Source organism: Vicugna pacos, chromosome 5 (genome assembly GCF_048564905.1).
Source record: "Vicugna pacos chromosome 5, VicPac4, whole genome shotgun sequence".
In the NCBI taxonomy this organism is placed as follows: Eukaryota; Metazoa; Chordata; class Mammalia; order Artiodactyla; family Camelidae; genus Vicugna; species Vicugna pacos.
This window is the reverse complement of record NC_132991.1, coordinates 88,062,224-88,078,692: the sequence shown is the minus strand read 5'-3', so window position 1 is coordinate 88,078,692 and position 16,469 is coordinate 88,062,224. Positions and strand designations below refer to the sequence as shown.

At 41.7% G+C, this 16,469-nt stretch overlaps 1 protein-coding gene across 3 annotated transcripts in view; it reads left to right on the top strand.

Moving 5' to 3' along the window:
* DNER (delta/notch like EGF repeat containing) overlaps positions 1–16,469 on the top strand; it is a 263,556-nt gene that overhangs the window by 111,286 nt on the left and 135,801 nt on the right. For all 3 annotated transcript variants that reach the window (XM_072961804.1, XM_072961805.1, XM_072961806.1), the window contains exons 2-4: positions 1,093–1,398; positions 3,700–3,794; positions 6,017–6,183. In XM_072961804.1, coding sequence (XP_072817905.1) covers positions 1,093–1,398; positions 3,700–3,794; positions 6,017–6,183 — 568 coding nt within the window. The remainder of the gene's footprint in view (positions 1–1,092; positions 1,399–3,699; positions 3,795–6,016; positions 6,184–16,469) is intronic.

Below are 16,469 nucleotides of genomic sequence, written 5' to 3'. Positions count from 1 at the left end.
ATTAGCAGAACGAGTAGCTGTTTTTCCATGCAGAATTCTATCTGCGTGTGTGTTTAAGAATGAACTCATTTCAACAAGAGAAATTGAGGGTCCCGTTTCTCTGTAGTCTATTCTCCACTCAATTCTGTTTTATTACCAGCCCTGAGAAGCCAGGGCAGATCAGATAGAGGTCTAATTTTCTGTTATCACAGAGGCAAGTGATAATTGAATAAGCTCTGTGAACACGCCTGAACGCTTGGGCTGTCTGGGGAGAAGCATTGTTACATTGTTTCATTTTACATTGTTTTTGTATCATCTCCGAGTAATAACAAAGGACTAGTCAGAGGTCAGCAAAGGACTCAGAGATAAGCACCTTCCTTAGAACATGAACAGGATTTAAAGATATGCAACTGAATTTTTATCTCCCATATCCAGCAGGGTCTCATTTCTCTGTAATCACCCTCCAAAATAATGAGGTAGAAACCATCATGAAACTCTGCTTCACGTAAGTCATCATCATGATGCCTTCTAGCTTGCTGTTGTCATGCAAGCTGATCATTTTGGAGCCTTTAATTAAAAAACATCACCTTAAATAGAATGGTTCATCAGGTAGGAAACTGGAAGTTATAGGTAAGTGCATCTGTAAGGGAGATGAACTGGACAGTCATTTTTCATGAGGAAATCCTTCAATGGTCCAGGATGTGAAAAAGGAGATTTCAATTTAGATTCTTAGTATTGTTTGTCATGACCCGCAGCTAAAAATATCAGAGTTGGTGTATTCCTAATGAGCCTTGATTTTTAACTATTTTTGCCTTAGAAAATTCCTCTAAACACGCGTTCCTGAAATCCACATTATTTAGGGCCTTGGGTTGGGGGAGGCTTTTCTCCATGAACTTCATACTTCTTTGCTGGACGCCTGTTATCTGCAGAAGGGTTAAATGTTAGGACGACCTTGGGGAGCGCCCCCCAACAGCACAAGTAGTTAAAAATGCATATTCCACAGGAGCAGCGTTTCTGTTAGAGCAGCAGCTCTGAGCCACGGAGCTCATTTCCCAGCGACCGCAACACTTTTCTTATGAGAGAATAATTGACCCATTTACGGTCTTGTTTCAGCTTGTTGCAGATCCTTGCGCCAGCAACCCGTGTCACCATGGCAACTGCAGCAGCAGCAGCAGCCGCAGCGATGGCTACCTCTGCATTTGCAACGAAGGCTATGAAGGTCCAAACTGTGAACAGACACCTGCCAGTGTCCCAGCCTCTGGCTGGACAGAGTCCATGGCACCCAGACAGCTTCAGCCTGTCCCGGCTACCCAGGAACCTGACATAATTCTGCCCAGCTCTCAGGCAACTGTCACTCTGCCCACGTGGCAGCCGAAAACAGGGCAGAAAGTTGTCGAAATGAAATGGGATCAAGTGGAGGTGAGAAAATTTTAGTGAATATGTTTTTATATAAGGAACCAGTACAGTTAAAATAGCTTCAGTGGTTCTAATATCAGCAGTAAAAATGGAATAACTTCCACATTGAACAAAATGATATGCCTGACTTCTTTCCTGTCTGCATTTGTGTACAGGAACTCTGTCTCATTTATGCAAATGAGACTTTTCAGTTATGATTGTTTTGCACCATGAAAAGAGTAAACAAGAAAAGAAAATGAATGAAATTATTTTCTGGAATGATATCCACATACATTTCTGTGAGATAATCTTAGACTCGGGGGTAGGTAGCTCAATGAAGAGTCATAGAAACAAGCGTATCACAGACCCTCCATTATTGACTAATCTTACTTCATGGACTTTTATGCTCCATTTTTTGTTTGTTTGTTACTGTTTAGGTTTTATATTTTGTAACTTGTAGCCCTTTAATGGGAATTGGGAGGGGGGAAGCCATCATTGATTTTAAAAATCCTTTTGGCAATGCATTTGAGAATGATATTTCCAAATTTTATTCATTTTGGCAGCAGCAAATTCTGTTTATTGAATCTTGTCCAGTCTGGGTTGAGTTTACTGTATTTTCAAACTCATCAAAAGTCTCACTTTGAGGGTTTTCCAGCAGACCTTTAAAAGTTGACATAAAATATAAATATTAGGAGAACTGAAGAACAATTGAAGTCATGAATTTGAGGTGACATGGGCAGAGGGTAATTCCATTCCATATCTTATCCTTTATAAGACCCCCCCATAGACCTGTGGTTGTAGATTATTACAGGTTTTGTAGCTTAAGCGAAAATAAAAACAAAACAAAACCCATATAGGTCTTTGTGTAGCATTTTTAGAGTCTAAGAATATGTCTAGAAACTTTGCTTCTTGTTATCAAAGAGGTAAGGCAGCATTTCTTGTTTTATTTTCTTGGGTAATTCTAACCAGTTGACCCACTTTTTTTTTTTTTTTCATTGCCACATGATTTGTGAAGGCCCCATTCAGCCTGCAGGGCAGTTCTTATTCTACCTGTTCTAATTTGAGACTCGAAATAGGGGTTTTGAAGTTATGATTTTAATACCTCTTTGCTGAAGGACTCACTTCTTGAATGTGAACTAGATTTGGTTCCATGTTTACAAGGAGGTATCCTTTAAAGAAAATTTCCCCCAACCTGCCATTTCAATCTATTTCTGTAAAGACATGCTATCCTACAGTCCATAAACGTAAAAAAGAAACGACTCATCTTCTTGTCACTCTGTTATTTGTTCGCCTGTTTAAAAAGCAGGTTAAAAGTGTCGGAGGGAGCCGTGAATATATTTCTGGACAATAAGTTCTACGCAGTGGGAGTGGAGTGAAAGTGCTGAGAATTTCTGTGTTGTTCTCAGTGATGATGGATACTTAAAAATTTCTTTTTCTTTTTTCTTTGGTAGGGAAATAATTAGGTTTATTTATTTATTTTAATGGAGGTGCTGGGGATTGAACCCAGGACCTCATGCATGCTAAGCACAGACTCTACCCCGGAGCTATACCCTCCCCCAAGACGGCTACTTTTAATATCCTTTTATTTTTGACTCTCAGGGGTGTGCGCAGGGATGGCATGAGGAATGAATGAATAAATGAGTCAGAAGCACCTCATGGACAGAGCTCAGGTGTCGGCAGTATGCTACCTGATCAGCACAATTTCCCACCTTGAGCTCCGTTTTTGGTACCCATCAGTATAATACTTTCCGGAACATGTTAGTTAAGAATGAAAGTGTGGTCCACAGGGGAAGAAAGGGCAGCTCCCAGCTACCTGGCCTTAGCGTGTGCTCCTGAGCCCACCTCCACACAGAACAGGGCCATCCAGACCAGACACATCCTGCCTGTTGCTCGCCGGAAGGCTCACTCTCCTCGTCATTCACTTTTCTGCCTGCTGCCTGGAAACCAGTCCTTAAAGGCCACCTCCTTGTCCTCTAAGTGCTCAGTCCCTGTTACCCTCAGACTGAGCAGAGAGCAGAGCAGCCTGCCGGGTGGGGAAGCGCATCTTCCCCTGTCCCTGCACCATCCTGTCGGCAGTTTTAGTCACTGCAGTAATTCCTCGACTGATCTCAGCAGAGCTTTCACATTTCCGAAGCTCAAATGGCCAAGTTTTCATTTTCTTTTGTTTGTAAGTTTTCACTTCTCCGCTCAGGGTGCTGTCCCCAGTGTCATCCAAAGGAATGGAGTGGCTGCAGCTCGTGGAGTTTTGCTTTCTAATACTATCCTGTACTCTGATTAACCCTCATAACTTGTCTTTTCGTCACTGTTGCTCTTTTTCTTCCCCAGGTGACTCCAGATATCGCCTGTGGTAATGCCAGTTCTAACAGCTCTGCAGGTGGCCGTCTGGTGACCTTTGAAGTGCCGCAGAACACCTCAGTCAAGTAAGGAAACTCTCAGTTAAACGTTGTCATGATTGATACTGTGACTGGATGCCCGGTGGTGTCTAATCACGCAGCTGGGCTGTAACTGTCAGTCCAGTGAGAATCCTGAACAGATAGATGTGGCCTATGTCACTCAAACACTAGAGGGAGCTGTCTCAAAGGAGCTGATTCCAGTGAGGCTGGAGACGTGTAAGTGGATTAGGGGCGGGGGGCGGTGGGGGGGGGGGATCACGTGGTAGATAAGAAATCCAGGTGCCTTAGGTAAGATCTGCAGCCAGACCCTTCACTTCCCCACGTGACCTTTGCTTCCAAAATTCTTTGGCTTCTTAAGATTTCAGTGGACCGCTGGTTAAATTCGTATGCATAACTTACCCCAAATTGAAAATCTGAACATTGCAATTTTCTCTTTAAAAACAAACAGGTGAGAAGAGAGTGTTTTGTTTTGTTTTAAATGTAAGCTCCTTCAAATTACATAATTGCCCGCTGTCACTGGTGGGGATTGGAGGATGCAAAGGGAAGCAGTGCTGACTGGGCACCTGTGGGGCACCAGGTGCTGTGAGTCGGTGAGTTGCTGGGGAGTGGGGGTGGAGGCAGCACCCCAGACACAGCGGCTCCCACTATTGACCCTCCTCTGTTGCTATTAACTACCACTCCCCACCCAACCCCTCATGCAACCAAATAGGCGTTTGCTGTCTGGTCCTCAGGCACTTTGGAAGACTGGGGGACAGGTGACCCTGGCCTGGTTAACCAGTGCTGCATCCGCGCCATGTTCAGAGGGCGGTGGGCACTGGAGACCCACTCTTCACTGACACAGGATCATTTTTGCCCATCTTGCCTTCTAAACAGTGGAGCCAGCCCCTGACAATATTTGGAAGAGGGGATTTGTTCATTACCCCTGCATCCCCTGCCCCCTCCTTTGAACTCATGTGGAGGGAAGGGCCAGGATGGGCAGTGAGCTCTGGACACCGGGAGGAAGTCCCCACCCTGGGAGAGACGTGGCATCCCAGGCAGCTTTGAGTTCTACCAGCAGGGGGAGCCCTGTCCTAAGCGTTTTGTTGCTCGCACTACAGACGAAACCCCACCATCCAGAGCTGATTTCAGAGAAATAAGGATCATTTATGTTTATGAAACCATCTGCCAGTTTTTTCCTGTCTAGGTCATATTGTTTTACTTTACTAAGTCTTTCTGAATAATTCTGATCTTTCCTTTTAAATGCCTTATTTTTTCCCCCTTTCAACAAACTTGAAATTCCTCAAGACTTTTTTAGGCTGCAGAGCTGGACAGAAATAGCAGATTGTGACCCAGGCTGAGTAAGATGGGAGTGCTTAATGATCTCTGGGTGCTGAATTCACTTAGGAGGTCTCCTAGCCCCTTCATTTTCCTTATTCGTGAGTTTGATCATTTATCAGCCCTTTATCGAGCCCCCTGCTGCAAGCCAGGAGCTCTGTGCTGCGCGCAGCTCTGAGCACTGACACGCATTTCCCCAGCGGCACAGAGGATGGGCGGGCAGCTGCCGGATGCTGGGAAGATGCTCAGGGGAGATCTCAGAGGAAAGGTGATAGTGGGTTAAGCCTTGGAAAATGACGCATCTCCCTGGTGGAGGAGGAGGCAAAGGCTGAGAGTCAGGACAGCGCCTGACCTGGGCAGCGACAGTAGCTCTTTGTTGCAGGGGCACCGGGTAGCAAGGATGGAGCTGCGAGGTTTGAGGCTGAGAGGGAGGTGAGGCTGAGGTGGACGAGTCTTCTGTGGCATCTCATTCTTTGAATTTTATCCGGAGAACAAGAAAAAAACAGGGGGAAGCCTGAAGCATGGGAGGAGACACACTTTGACTCATTTTAGCAGCACAACTCAGTGGTTTTGGGATGTACACACATTTATAATAAATTCAAACAGGACTCTTTATATGTATAAACATGGAAGGAGTCGTCTCTAAACTCAATATACCCTTTTATTATTGATTAACATGGTTGCACACAGATGAGTTATCTGTTAGTGATTTTGTGGTGTATTTTTGATCAAGTGGGGAGAGAGGCATTTCCAACAAGTTGGGGGAATGCCCGCTCTGAGCAGGCACCTGTTTGGAAGATCATTTCATCCATTTCTCATTACCTTTGTGGATGTACGTGTTGTCTGTATTTCTGTGTTTCATTTGATGGCCTGATTCATCCTAAGATGATTTTTTTTTGTAAGAGGCTTTCTGTTTACTTTATCCCTGTTTTCAGAATTCGGCAAGATGCCGCAGCCTCGCTGATTTTGCTGTGGAAGGTCACGACCACGGGGTTTCAGCAGTGCTCCCTCATTGATGGCCGCAGCGTGACCCTCCTCCAGGCCCCCGGGGGCCTCGTCCTCTTGGAGGAGATGCTCGCCTTGGGGCACAATCACTTCATCGGTGAGTTATGCAGATCCTGTATCCAAAACTGCATCTGATTCAACCCCACCTGGGCTTGGTGTTTAGAGAGTATAGAAGGAATTTTGCCCAGATAATCTGAATTCTAGCCATCAACTGAATTCCCTCCATTTTAGGTGAGATTTGGCTTATAATCAAAATTGCCTTCTAAGATAGTATTTCCAGTGTGGGTCAAAATGGAAAAAGTGTGGGCTCTGGAACCTGGAAGCTGTACCCCAGCCCTGGCCAGAGCGACATCGGTGTCTGATCTTTGGCATTTCACGCTCTGAACCTTGGCTTCATTTTTGCCTCTTCAGTCCTTTTTCTCCAGGAGTTGTGGGCGACTCGAGGCATGGAATGCTGGTGTCTAAGAAGAGCCTTGGTTTCTGCTTGATCTTGGCCTGACCCAGGGTCCTGGACTCAGTACCTTAGCAAGCAATTTACCACTTCTGAGCCTGTGACTCAGAATAAACTTGCAGGGAAGGGGCTTATAATGCACTTTGAAGTCTCTCTTCCCCACACCCACCGCCCCTCCTCCACAGGTCACTTCTGAGTTTTCACTTTTTCGAAACATGGTTAAGTCTCTAATTTAAGTCTCTAATTTAACCTTCTCTCAACTACCGTGTGTCCAATGAGCTGTTTTCAGATTTCTCTGCCCTGGAGGAGAAATAACCTTTAGAAAAGTGTGCTTCCCTGCCCCCTCCTGCCCCCTCCATCTCCTGCTCCCCTCAAGGGCTCACTTGTGCAGTTTCCAGAGGACGTTCCCTGGTTTAGTATTCAGACTGTGCCCTGACATTTGTCTTCATCCCTCACCCCGTGTCGAGTGCCTTTGGGACTGGGACTCGTAACTCTGGCCCCTTAGCAGGTTGATATCATCACCTTCTTTATTCCACCTTGCTTCCATCATGCAGCCTCAACTCAAAGACACAAGCTCAAGTCTAGACTGTGCCCATCCCAATCCAATGCACCCAAGTGGCCTACTGCATCCTGCTGTGAATACCTTCTTCTGCCAATCACATATCCCATCAGTCCGCACCTGGAGGACAGGGGGTGGGTTATGGGGTAGGGGCAGCCTCTGTCTCTCAGGGATGTTGGAAGGATTTAACGAAAGTGGATGTGAAAGAATAAATTACACATGTTAGGAATGATTTTGGTTACTGTCACTATTTTTTTCTGTGGTCCACTAAATATTTTGCTAAATTTAATGGAAACATTAAGACATTCTCCAAGATTTGTGTTTGATGCAAGTATCATAATGAAGATAAACTGGTAAAATGAAATGCCTACTTCTGTGTAATTTATATTGTGTTTTATATTTGGTCCTTCTCTGATGATAATGTCATGTCCCAATCTTTGGAAATCCAACTGGGGGAGGCAGGGGTTTTATTGGTCGGAGAGATGAGGCAAAATCAGCTTGGGAAATGGACATGCTGGGAAAAGGGGGGACAGTATACAACTTTGGACCAGTTTTTCACTATTAATATGGATACTAGACTATTAGTTAGAAATTGTGTGACAAAGTATTGTCAACAGTTAAATCTAAATTTTATTGCCCAATACATTACGAGTTACTATTATTTGCTTCCACATCTGTCACTACTGTCACTACTCTTTAAAATGTCGTTAATGTTACCAGAAGATATACATTTGAAATGTTATCTTACCTTTTGTACTACTTTTGGTTGTAACATAGCTGTGACTTTAGACTAATATTGGGAGTAGGGATGAAGATTAATAGAGAAAGATTTTTCCAGCAGTAATGTTAATTTATTCTTCTGAGATACAAGAAATTTTATGAACTCCAGCAGAATTTGTGTTCATTTTGCTAACAAAAAACTTCATGGAAAAACATGTCTCTTTGATTGGAATATATTGTTCCTTAGAGGAATAATTTCCAAAAAGTTAATTTGATATATTCATAACTAAATGAAGGAATTCCTTCTCAGAAATTATACTTCAGGTTATAATGAGGAAACAAGGATTTTGATCCTTTATTTCTGAAAATCACTAGTTTTCCATTTTGAAAATCTGTGATCTGATGATCTCTTTTAAAATTTCCTAACTAGAGCTTTCTGTTTCATGTGGCTTTGGGACAGGCTCACCATCTTTTAATGTTACTCTTTTTCCTGTGCTGAGAACTTTTTCTCTTTTAAATGGAGGTAGTGGGGATGGAACCCAGGACAGTGTGCGTGCGAAGCATGTGCCCTACCACCGAGCTGTGCCCTGCCCCGTGTTACTCTTTTTAAAGATAGCTGTCTTGTTTCACAAGCTCCTTCTGAGGGACAGTGTCTGGCTTCCTCGTGATGATAAATTGGTGACACTTACACACTGCCAGCTCCTTTTACAAAATCTTTTTATCTTAAAGAAACAAGATTTCTGGGGGGAACATATAGCTTAGTGGTAGAGAACATGCTTAGCATGCCTGAGGTCCTGGGCTCAGTTCCTAGCACCTCCATTAGAAAAACAAACAAACAAACCAACCGAATTACCTCCTTCCCCACCCTGGGGGAAAAAAAGAAACAAGGCTTCTCTTTTGTAATCATTGTGGAAGCCTTATGCTTACTAGGTTGATTTGTGTTTAACTCTCTTTTTGAGACTTTAATTTTTTTTTCAAAATCAGCTTCTTAAAATAATTACTTTTTTACAATACCGGACATGAGGACATTTTAGCTAAGAACCTAAAGACGATTTTTGACGACGACAACGGGGTTCATCCAGCAGATGAAAAAAGGGAGGCCAGTGCAGGTGGGAGAAGACCTCCGAGCCGCAGGGAGAGGAAAGTTCCAGAATTGTGCTGCTGTGTTTAGTCACTGCTGTGCCTTCTTAGAAAGAAACTGGAAGCCTTCTCAGAAATTGACTGTCTCCTCTCTCCCCCTCACTCTCCGTCGCTTCCAAGTATGTAACTGAGGGCACAAGGTATTTTAGTATTTCCTGCAACAGAGGAGCCCCTCCGTGTCTTTGAGAAACAAACTTGGTTGCCATCCTCAACTTTACATATATGTTCTTTTAAATAAAGTTTATTGCCAGGAACCTGATTTTAATATTCTACACATTCCAGATGATAATCTATTTATATTTGACCTATTTCAGCACTACGCCATTTAATTTTTCAGTTTTCCTTCATTACCATTGCCTTATGAATATTTACACTTTCATAGAAAGAGATGATGTAACAGTTTACACCACGTGTAGCTCTTCCCTCTGTGCCTCAGGCCACCAACCTCTTTCCTCCTGTGCTGTCACCTAGTTTTGACTTTTCTGCCCTCTTCTTAATTATCCCTTCTGTTTTTCCCTAAATATGTCTCTTCCAGATATGTGATTTGCTTTATGCAGTGTTTTGGGGTAAAGAACTAACTCAACCTTTTTTCTAAGCATCATCTGCTCCAAAGGAGGCATCCGAGGTCCTCAGTAGCTACCTGAGGATCCGTTCACCCAGTGGTCCGGTTTCCCGAGTAGGAAAGATTCACTGTTGAGGTGGAATTGCTGTGAAATGCAGTTGTGGTTTGCCTGTCTTAAGGAAGATCATTTTTTGTTTTGGTTTTACATGCGGTTACTTGGAGTCGTTGCTGTGATGGACGATCTCAGGGATGTTGGAAAGCTGCTGGAGGTCACCATTCCCTTAGGGTGAAAGCCTCATTGGACTCCTCTAGGCTTTTATCCTCTCATCACCTGCCCGTAGGCAGATGGCCCCTCAGCTCACACGGTGGACCTCTGTTCTGTCCACCCACTACCTGTCCCACCCCCGCCTGGACCTCCCTCGTCCTCCCATCCTCTCCATGACTCAGGTGGCCAAATCTATCCCTCAAGACCTCATTGTAACTCTCCCTGCTTGGAGCTGTATAGGAGAAAACAACCAGTTAAAGATTCAACTCTACATGGAGTCCCAAATCTCCTGAAACTCGTTTCAGTGCCTACAAACACACAGACCGCCCGGAATAGCCTCATCATTAAATCTCCTTCTGATCAAAAAATCCAGCGTGTTGGCTTTACCGATTCTTCTTGTTACCTACTTGCTCAGAGAAACCCTGCTTTAAAAAAAAAATTATGAAAGTGTAGTTAATTTACAGTATTGTGCTAGTTTCAGGTGTACAGCAAAGTGATTCAGTTATACCTACAAATATATGTATATATCCTTTTTCAGATTCTTTTCCATTATAGGTTATTAAAAGATATTGACTGTAGTTTCCTGTGCCATGCAGTAAACCCTTTTTATCTATTTTATATATAGTTGTGAGTATCTGTTAATCCCACACTCCTAATTTATCCCTCCTCCTCCGTTCCCCTTTGGCAACCATAATTTTGTTTTCTGTGTCTGTTGTCTGTTTCTGTTTTGTAAATAAGTTCATTTGTATTGTTCTTTAGATTCCACGTATAAGTGATATCGTATAATATTTGTCTTTGTCTGACTTACTTCACTCATTCACTTAGTTTGATAATCTCTAGGTCTATTCATGTTGCTGCAAATGGCAATATTTTATTCTTCTTTATGGCTGAGTAATAGTCCATTGCACATATATACTACATCTTCTTAATTAATTTATCTGTTGATGGACACTTAGGTTGCTTCCATGTCTTGGCTACTGTAAATAGTGCTGCTGTGAACATAATTCAGGTACATGTATCTTTTATTAGAGTTTTTGTCTTTTCTGGGTATATGCCCAGGAGTGGGCTTTCTGGATCATATGGTAAGTTTATTTTTAATTTCTTAAGGAACCTCCATTCTATTTTGCATAGTGGCTACACCAAATGACATTCTCAACAACGGTGTAGGAGGGCTCCCTTCTCTCCACACCCTCTCCAGCGTTTACTATTTGTAGACTTTTTGATGATGGCCATTCTGACTGCTATGAGGTGATACCCCATTGTGGTTTTGATTTGCATTTCTCTCATAGTTAGCAATGTGGAGCATCTTTTCGTGTGCCTTTTGGCCGTCTGGATGTCCTCATTGGAGAAATGTCTATTTAGGTCTTCTGCCCATTTTTGACTGGGTTGGGGTTTTTTTTTGATATTGAGTTATATGAACTGTATATTTTAGAAATTAAGCTTTTGTCAGTTGCATCCCTTGCAAATATGTTCTCCTAGTCTGTAGGGTGTCTTTTTGTTTTGTTGATGGTTTCCTTGCTGTGCAAAAGCTTGTAAGTTTGATTAGGTCCCACTTGTTTATTTTTGCTTTTATTTCTTTTCCCTTGGGAGACTGATCTGAGAAAATACTGCTATGATTTATGTCAGGAAATGTTTTGCCTATGTTCTTGTCTAGGAGTTTCGTGGTGTCATGCCTTATATGTAAGTCTTCCAGCCATTTTGGGTGGGGCTGTCTTTTCCCCCTTCTGAATCTTGTGGTTTAAATTGCTGGTCACCCTTTCCAGACGTTCCTCTAACCCCAACCCTGGAAGTCTCCCCCTTGTTTCTCACTCTGTATAGCTAGTATCATTTCCCCCAGCCCTGTCTCCTTCCCCTTCGAACAACTCCATTATTAAATCCTTGCTTTGCAGGCACTTAAGTCTCACCACCTCCTTTGACAATCACTTTTGCAGCCAGCATCACACAACTCGGGGTCAGAATATTCCCTATTCTCTTCGATTTTTTTGTATGCTGATTTTATATCTTTAATTAGCCTATAAATTCCTAGAGAGAAGGGACCATGTCATAGCTCCTTGCACCATGATGATCCCATGGTCAACCGAGGGATTACATTTTGTTCACATGTAACAGTTATTCTGCTAAGTAGATGCCATGTGAGGAAAATTTCCAGTTCTAAGTGTCAATCTTAAGAATCCTTTGTAAGTTTTCACAACCCACCTCTGTGACATTTAAACTTCCCCTCTGTGTTACATTAAAAGTATTTTAGGGGATCAGATGAAGAAAAAAGAGAAAGAGAAACTTTTCATCATTCTTTTGGGAATGCTGCATTTTGCACTTTGTCCTCTAAGATCTCGTGCCTGGGGAGCCACGGGTAAAATAGTCAAAGAAAGTTGGGAAAGGACACCAGCTATAGAATCATTAACATCTTCTTTCACTAAAAGCTTAAAATTTAACAAAGGAAATGCAAATATTTCACCTTTTCATGGTCATCTTAAAACCACAGTTGAATATGTCTATTGAACTCCCTGCAACAGGGGGGAAAAACTTGTGAATGTTCAAATAAAAGTCAGGAGTTGGAAAAGAGCAAAAGCAGAGTATAAGTAAGGATGTCCCAAATGGCATAATTTAGATAAAATTATTTTAGCCATATCTGCCCAGTGGGGAGATTTCTGTTCAAAATAAGTTTTACTTAAATTGAAACCACATTTCAATGTTATTATCAGTCAAGATTATTCTTTTTGATTTTTCTGTTATTGATAATTAATATTAGGAATTTTTGGTTGTTAGTTTGAACTTCAGTGCTCGGCTGTCTTCCTAAATATTGTCATGGTCAGCATCATTTATTTATTGGTGCCTATTGATTGTGGTGATAAACCAGGCACTATTAAAAATTTTTTTTTCATTCTAAACACACATGGTCCCTAGAGTTGACAGTCTAATGTTCACCAGGCCCCACTGAGCATTGGTTGGCCAGGTTGTGGTGGAACTGGGGCAGGTGATCTAAGATTAATGAGATAACTTTTTCTACCCTTCAAGACAGTCCCTGGAGCCAGGCTTTGTAGACAGACAGATGGCTGGTCTACAGAGAATAGATTGCTGGTGGCCAGAGATGGGGGGTAGGGTGTGAGGGGGAGTGTGAAATGGAAGAAGTCAGCCCTGGGGATGTAGTGGACAGTGTGGCGACTGAAGTTAATAATACTATCTTGCCTATTTGAAAGTTGCTAAGAAGGAGATCTTAAAATTTCTTATCAGAAAAAAGTTTATAACTACGTATGGTGATGGATGTTAACTAGACTGTGGTGACCATTCTGCAGTATGTACAAATAACAAATTATCTTGTTGCATCCATGAAACTGACATAATGTTATATGTCAATTATACCTCAATAAAAAGAAAGAAATAAAAAAGGAGAACAAAGAGGCTGCAGGTAATTCTCCTGTTATGTGGGCCTCGTGCATTATGCTGAGAGGTGTGCTGGGTTTCTGGAAGCAAACTGAAGGTGTGTCTGTGTGACCACAAATCCTCCCTTTCTCCCCCGCCCCATTCTGCCTTATTTTCTCTCCCTCGCCCTCAGTCCCTTATTTAAAAAATAAATCTAGTGCATTTTATGTATAGATTCATTTTGAAAAGTTAAGAAAGAAACTTATTTTTGTATGTTTAAGAATTCCTTGTTAACTCTGGAAAGAAGTAAGTACCTTGTTACTTAACCAAGCTAGTGAATTCTAACCCCAATCTGATCCACAAAATTTGCTCAAAATTGAAGAAACTTTCCCTGCTTCTTTTAACTTAGAGACAAACCTTCTCCGGGCTTTGCCAGTTTACCTTTGAAAGCTTTTCTTAGTTTCTGTCAGTGCAGATTTCAACTGAAAAAGCAAATTCTTTAACTGCCTGTTTTACAGCCAGTGTCCTGCTCCTCCATAGCTTTTCTTCTGTTTCTTCTTTCTAAGGGGAAGAGAAGGGAGAGAGGGAGAGGGGGAGAGAGAGAGAGAGAGAGGGAAGGAGAAGGAGAGAGAGATCATCAAGGCTAAATACATAAACCCAAGGGAATATGGTTTTCTCTTACCAGATGGTGATTTTCCAATTTACTCTCCTTCGGAAAATAAAAAAGGCTCTATTGTCTATTTCTTCTCATAAAAGTAATATATACAAGAAATAAGAATGACTGAGATGTACTTTCTGTAATTCTCCATCCCTCCGCTGAGCATCAGTGTGTACTGTGCACTTTGCAGTGTTTCCTTCCAGACACATTTCTTCGTTTGACAGTGTGTGCGTGTACACACGTGCTTCTTTGGAAAGAAGAACACATTCGTGTGGTGTCTGGTTATTTGCTTTTTTCTCTCACTATATCACTGACATTTTTTCCATTAATAAATAAAACTTTGTATTCTTCTTAATGATGGTGTATTTTTCCCCTGAATCAATGCACCATGATTTATTTAATCCATATGCTATTGTTAAGCAGTTATCTCCTCCCTTCCTTCCTTTCTTTTGCCTCTTTAGACAGAATTTCAAACGTCTTGGTAATCTCATCTTTGTATCTTCTCTGGTGATCTATTTGGGTTGAATTCCTAGGTAAATTCCCAGGTGTGGAATTTACTGGATCAATGTGTTTGAACATTTTAATGACAAATTAAAATATATTATCAATTTGTCCTTAACTGTCTTCCAGTTTTCACTCATGATAGCCCGTTTATCTTTGGAAGTGTGCCTTCCTCCCCTTCCATCAACGTTTGGGCAGAGGCTTTTAGCTAGATCCAATTTGAAATTTACTTATATGTCTTAGAGACATCCTTAACAATCTGAAACATTAAGGGATCTCCTTGAGGAGAAGAGTGGTCATTAACAGTTTCCAGAAAAACAGGATAGTAAAAATCTCTTTAAGCTGAAGATATTTAAAGTGGTTTAATTACAATATTGCGCTTACACCTCCAAGTAATGATGAATGTGGTGGTTTCATTGTATCATTGAGTTTGCACATCAGAGCGGAAGTAAAATGGCAAGAGGAGGATGGATAATGAACACGTGGTTGCTGTCCTCATGGTCCTTGTCACCTTGTCGTGTTCACGTGACACTTCTCCCATTTTAATGTTATGCAAAGAACATCTGTATTCCAGAAGACTACAACCTCAATTCTGTTTCCATCTTCTTCTCTTACATTATTTTGCTTTCCCGCTGTAGTATCCTGAAGATAGATTGTTAAGTTTCTTTTATCATGGACTTTTTTTTTTTTTTAATTGAAGTACAATCAGTTACAATGTGTCAATTTCTGGTCTACAGCACAATGTCCCAGTCATATCTTAGACTTTTTCATGAGGTCGAATTATTCCATGAGAATGGAGCAAAGGGTTTGCCAGAAGAGACAAATATTTTGAAAACCTACCAGGGATGCTTTAGAGATGATCATTTGATTTTGACACAAAAGTCATGGTAATTGTAATTGTTTTTCACCAAGATCTTGGGTATAAAACTGAGAGTAGCAAGTAAATTGACTCAAGTAAGGCATGTCAGCTGGAGAAAGTTGTCCAGTTTTTGGCGAGGAATATAAATAATTAGGACTGCATTTCAAAGAGATACTCTTGCTTTCTCCTCTCTAATGCTCTCTCTGACATTTGGGTTCTGAATGCCATGATATTTTTGGTGTTCGCATGCATCCTTAACAAGCACAGTGCTCTCTTGGCTGTCCTGCTTTAATGCCCTAATTGTGAATTTGACCTACAAAAGTTATATTTGCTTGGTAGACAAATGGAAAAGCTCCTTAAAGAATACACTGACAAATACTGTTTGGCTGCATCACTAGTAACAGATGACAGCCTCTGGAACACTACCATGTTAAAAGACAGGATTTACGTCACCTGCTTATCCACGCATAGCCTCGTTTATCATCCACAACCATTTACTGATTAATCACTGTGCATAGGACGCTGTGTTCAGGACTGAGGATACAAAGAAATGGAAGATCCCAACTCCTGACTTTGAGGGGTTTTAGCCTCCAGACAAGCAGGGCATGCTCCATGCTTCGTATGTAACCCAGATACATGTTGTCATCCTGTGGCTCAGTCTCGTTCATAAAGTCACATTCAAATAAACACAGTCCAGTAGCCAAAAAATGAATCACAATCACTTAAAATCTTCTTCTTCTTTTTTTTTTTTTTGGAGGGAAAATGAAAAGAAGTAGGGAAAATGCATTTCTCTTGTTCAGCAGAAAGCTGATCAGTCTTACCTCCTCCTCACTGCTCTCTTAATAGTCTCCATGTATTTGGCAGTTACTTTGTGAAATTCTCTCTCCCACTCTCAACGTCTGCTCCCCCAAATCTCATCCCAACACCCAGCCTTTGAAGTTTTTCCTCCCTTTCTCTTCCTGTTATTTCCGCCTTTTATTTTGCATGTCAGTGTAGCCTCTGTTGTTTTTAGTTCTTCTCTCTGTCTGACCCATTACCTAGGTTCTCCACAACAAAGAGCTTGCCTGGGAACTGACCCAAGAAGTAAGAGTCCTCCCCCATTGGAAGTGGAAGTAAGAGGAAGATTGTAAATATTCATAAGTAATTGTTTCTCCTCTTGGGTATTAATGATCTTGAGATGCTGTTGCACATAAAGTGGTAAATGACAAAGGAGTGTATATTGAATATCAAATGAATGACACAGTCAGTGTAAGGGCTGCATGAATTCAGAATGGAAGAGTAATCACCAAGTTGGGGAAAGTTCAGCTT